This window comes from Pinus tabuliformis, chromosome 9, assembly GCF_031772625.1.
Source record: "Pinus tabuliformis cultivar Carrire ecotype Pingquan chromosome 9, CPIR1, whole genome shotgun sequence".
Taxonomy (NCBI): Eukaryota; Viridiplantae; Streptophyta; class Pinopsida; order Pinales; family Pinaceae; genus Pinus; species Pinus tabuliformis.
In genome coordinates this window covers 1779284013-1779287109 of record NC_142307.1, presented here as the reverse complement: position 1 = coordinate 1779287109, position 3097 = coordinate 1779284013, and the positions used below count along the sequence as shown (strand labels likewise).

The following is a 3097-nucleotide window of genomic DNA, read 5'->3' as shown; positions in this document are numbered from 1 at the left end:
AAAAGGCTTACCCGAATTTGTTTAAGAGAAACGGACATCGGGACGATGTCCAATCTTAGGGGGGGGAGATGTAATGCCCCCAGCAGATTGTAAATGTGGATTTTACTGTAGTAAAAAGACAATATGATAGTAGTTGTTGTTTATGTTTTAAAAGAAACAAAAACTGTGATAAACTACATTATTAAATAAATGGAATATTTTCTTGAAATGCTGGCAGCCTCTGGGAGGTGTATTTCAAAGAAAGGAAGTCAGTTGTCATAACTGATTTGAACTGCCCTCCCAAACAGGAAAAGTCCTGGGGTGTAGGGAGGAGGTTCTGTGCTGTTGGGACAGACAGAAGAGGATTCTTTTCCAGAGACCAAAAAGGAGGAAAAGAGGACATACTGAGAAGATTGGTTAAGTCTGGTAGAGACCAGATAACCAGGCACTAGGTGCTCAGATCTTGTTGAGGGCTTGAGGCCTGCAAGATAGCTCGGGGGAGAGAATTCTGTCAGAAGATGGATCTCATGGCTGGGTGGACGAGCAGACTCGAAGCACAGGTGACTGCTTGAGTATCTGATTGTGATTCTGTCAAACCAGGTACGGTTTTCTAACTTCAGAATCCTTTTGTATTAAAGTGTAAGACTTAAGAAAGACCACAGTATCTAAACTAGACTTGCTATGGTTCTTTAGTACTGTTCCAGTGTACCTGGAATCGCATAAATGTGTAAGATAAAGGCTACCTGCTGATAGATCGGGTATAGGAACTGACTGACAGTTGATAAATACATGAAGGGTTAGAATTACGGAATATCTGAGAGACCTCTGTAAATATTAAGTTAGTTTATTCACTGACTGAATGATTTATTAAAGGTCTGTCGAAGGTGCAGTGTATAGCATGAACAGGCAGAAATAACCATGGAGTATATAAACAATAGTTATGTGTAAAGGAACATGTAACTGAAAATATCTGAATCACAACTATTAGTACATTTTGGAAAACCTTGAGATACGAGTCTGGACCAACCCAGATCTCGGAGAAAGGTCACGGCTGTAGCCGGAATACTCTAATGAAACAGAATAGGAAAGCGCATGTCGACATGTAGATACACATATTCATGATATATAAAACACGAAACAGAAACCAGTTAAGAAAAGAAAAACATCTCACAGCTACCTGGGACTTTGTCCCTGAAGGTGAACCTATGCGACTTAGTCGCAGTTCTTCCATAAAAACTCATAGTGAATTTATTCCCTGGATGAGGAACGAAGGTTAGAGGGTAGACCCTAAACCTCGTATAAACCCTCACACCCGTGAGACCCATATTTCTGGGCAGTATTGCTTGCATAAATTAAAGAAATCAATGGAAATAGCATTGTATCGAGGTACCGAGAGCATCCATAGTAAAATAATAAAAACAGGACCACATGCAACCTATATGAATCTGTGTATAAAGATCTACCATTTTTGCATATCAACCGAAAGAAAAACACGAGTTCGGTAGCGCTGAGTTATACAGCGTCCATATGTACAGGATAAACAAATGTACAGACAGTCGAACACCATTAAGCCAAAGCGGGCATATATTAAAAGGAATAATATAACATATATCTAAATGAAAGGCTTATGCCTTCTGGGAAAACGAACAAAACAACAAGTTCCTGTCTGTCATCCATTTTAAGAACAGTATTATACCCTGTTATGAAACCATATACATTTACAGCAAAATAGAAGTAGCATATAACAAGGACCTGATGCCGTCATTTACAAGGTAAGCCTCCGGCCAGGCCAAAGCTGGAAGCTATATAAAGATCTAAAGACCTAGTTCGACAGTTATAGAAAACTATCATGACCAATGAGGAAATAAGAGTCGGAACACTGTTTTCCATCTGCAAGTCGAACTTCCAGAGAACTTCAAACAAATAATGTATCATTCATAATGAAACCTCGAGGGCTCTCATGGAGAATACCTCGACGGACCCAAGTGCAAGCCAGCAGCCTCGACGGTCTGAAATAAGCATGTAGGTATAGCTCAGAACGATAGGTTCCGAGCCCTTTTAACTAAACCAGTAATTAGTAAGGGAACCAACCTGTAACCGCCGGAAAGTGAGCTGTTGAGAACCATTACCTCGACTCAGTGATCGGGTTGAGCAACCCCCACCGGTGCTTGCCTGCAAAGAAGAGCAAAAACATAATCAAAACGCATCTTTCAGTGGAATAGCAGGACTTTAGCAGTGTAACAGTATGCGAGATTACCTGAGCTGAGCAATCCGGTGCTGGTCCCTTGCGGCCTCTAGAGCGGTAGCAGGTGAAACTGTAAACTGGGGAAGACCAAACCATAGTCGCGGCAGAGAGCCGAACTGACGGAGTAAACGCAAAACAAATGAACCTTGCCCTTGATTCACGGGGTTTAAGTAATGAAGTGAAACCCTTAGAGTCATATCCACCCTTCGATCGCCAAACGAAATCTGGGACGTCCAAATGAAGCGGGAAGAAGAGGCGGGAAGGCCGAGGGCCCCAAGGCCGAGGTGTCACATGGCCTTGTGTACCGGCCATTCCACCTGTCCAGCGGAGAACCATAGTAGACGGTGCGGTAGGTGGAGAAGCCTGCCAAAACCTGCATCTGGATCTTCGAAAACCGAGACCAGCTAATGCTCCGTATGCTGGGGAGGGTTTAGGGGATTAGGTCCAGATGTCAACGCTCATGGTACTTTGAAGTTTAACACAGCTTAACACCACTATGCAACAGTAAAAGCCATTACTTGTATGCGAATTTATAACAGTATTATGGTGAACCCTATATAGTATAAGGTTGATAAATGTTCATTAGATTAAGCGCATAAGTTTGTACATGGTGACAATGCGTAATATATATATATGGTTGCCTATGATAATGTTTAGTGTGTCCACTTATAAAGGAGTATGAGTGCTAGCATGCAGACCATAGTTAAATTTTTTTTTACTAAGTATATTTATGCGTGAAGGGTTGTGACAGATCAAATCTCTAGAGTTGCAAAACTTTCCTCAAGTTTTGCACTCAAAAAAGAGGTTGTCACCTTGAGAGATTGGATCCCTCTTAGGGCTTGATCAATCCGGGTTAAGATGCTGATTTTGTTT

General features: G+C 41.7%; 1 protein-coding gene across 1 annotated transcript; it reads right to left on the bottom strand.

Moving 5' to 3' along the window:
* Positions 1–1694: 1694 nt before the first annotated feature.
* Positions 1695–2792, bottom strand: LOC149155891 (uncharacterized). Its single transcript, XM_089446060.1, has 3 exons — positions 2237–2792; positions 2109–2151; positions 1695–1988 (listed from the first exon to the last, which is right to left on the bottom strand). The coding sequence occupies exons 1-3, from the start codon at positions 2558–2560 to the stop codon at positions 1915–1917; spliced, it is 441 nt and encodes a 146-aa protein (XP_089302186.1). The 5' UTR covers positions 2561–2792; the 3' UTR covers positions 1695–1914.
* Between the last annotated feature and the right edge of the window lie 305 nt (positions 2793–3097).

Excerpts from the sequence above, each read along its gene's own strand:
- LOC149155891 (XM_089446060.1), bottom strand. The coding sequence starts at position 2,560 with ATGGTTCTCCGCTGGACAGGTGGAATGGCCGGTACACAAGGCCATGTG. Across the intron at positions 2,152-2,236 it reads CACCGGATTGCTCAGCTCAG|GCAAGCACCGGTGGGGGTTG; the intron begins GTAATCTCGCAT and ends TCTTCTTTGCAG. Across the intron at positions 1,989-2,108 it reads AACCCGATCACTGAGTCGAG|ACCGTCGAGGCTGCTGGCTT; the intron begins GTAATGGTTCTC and ends TGCTTATTTCAG.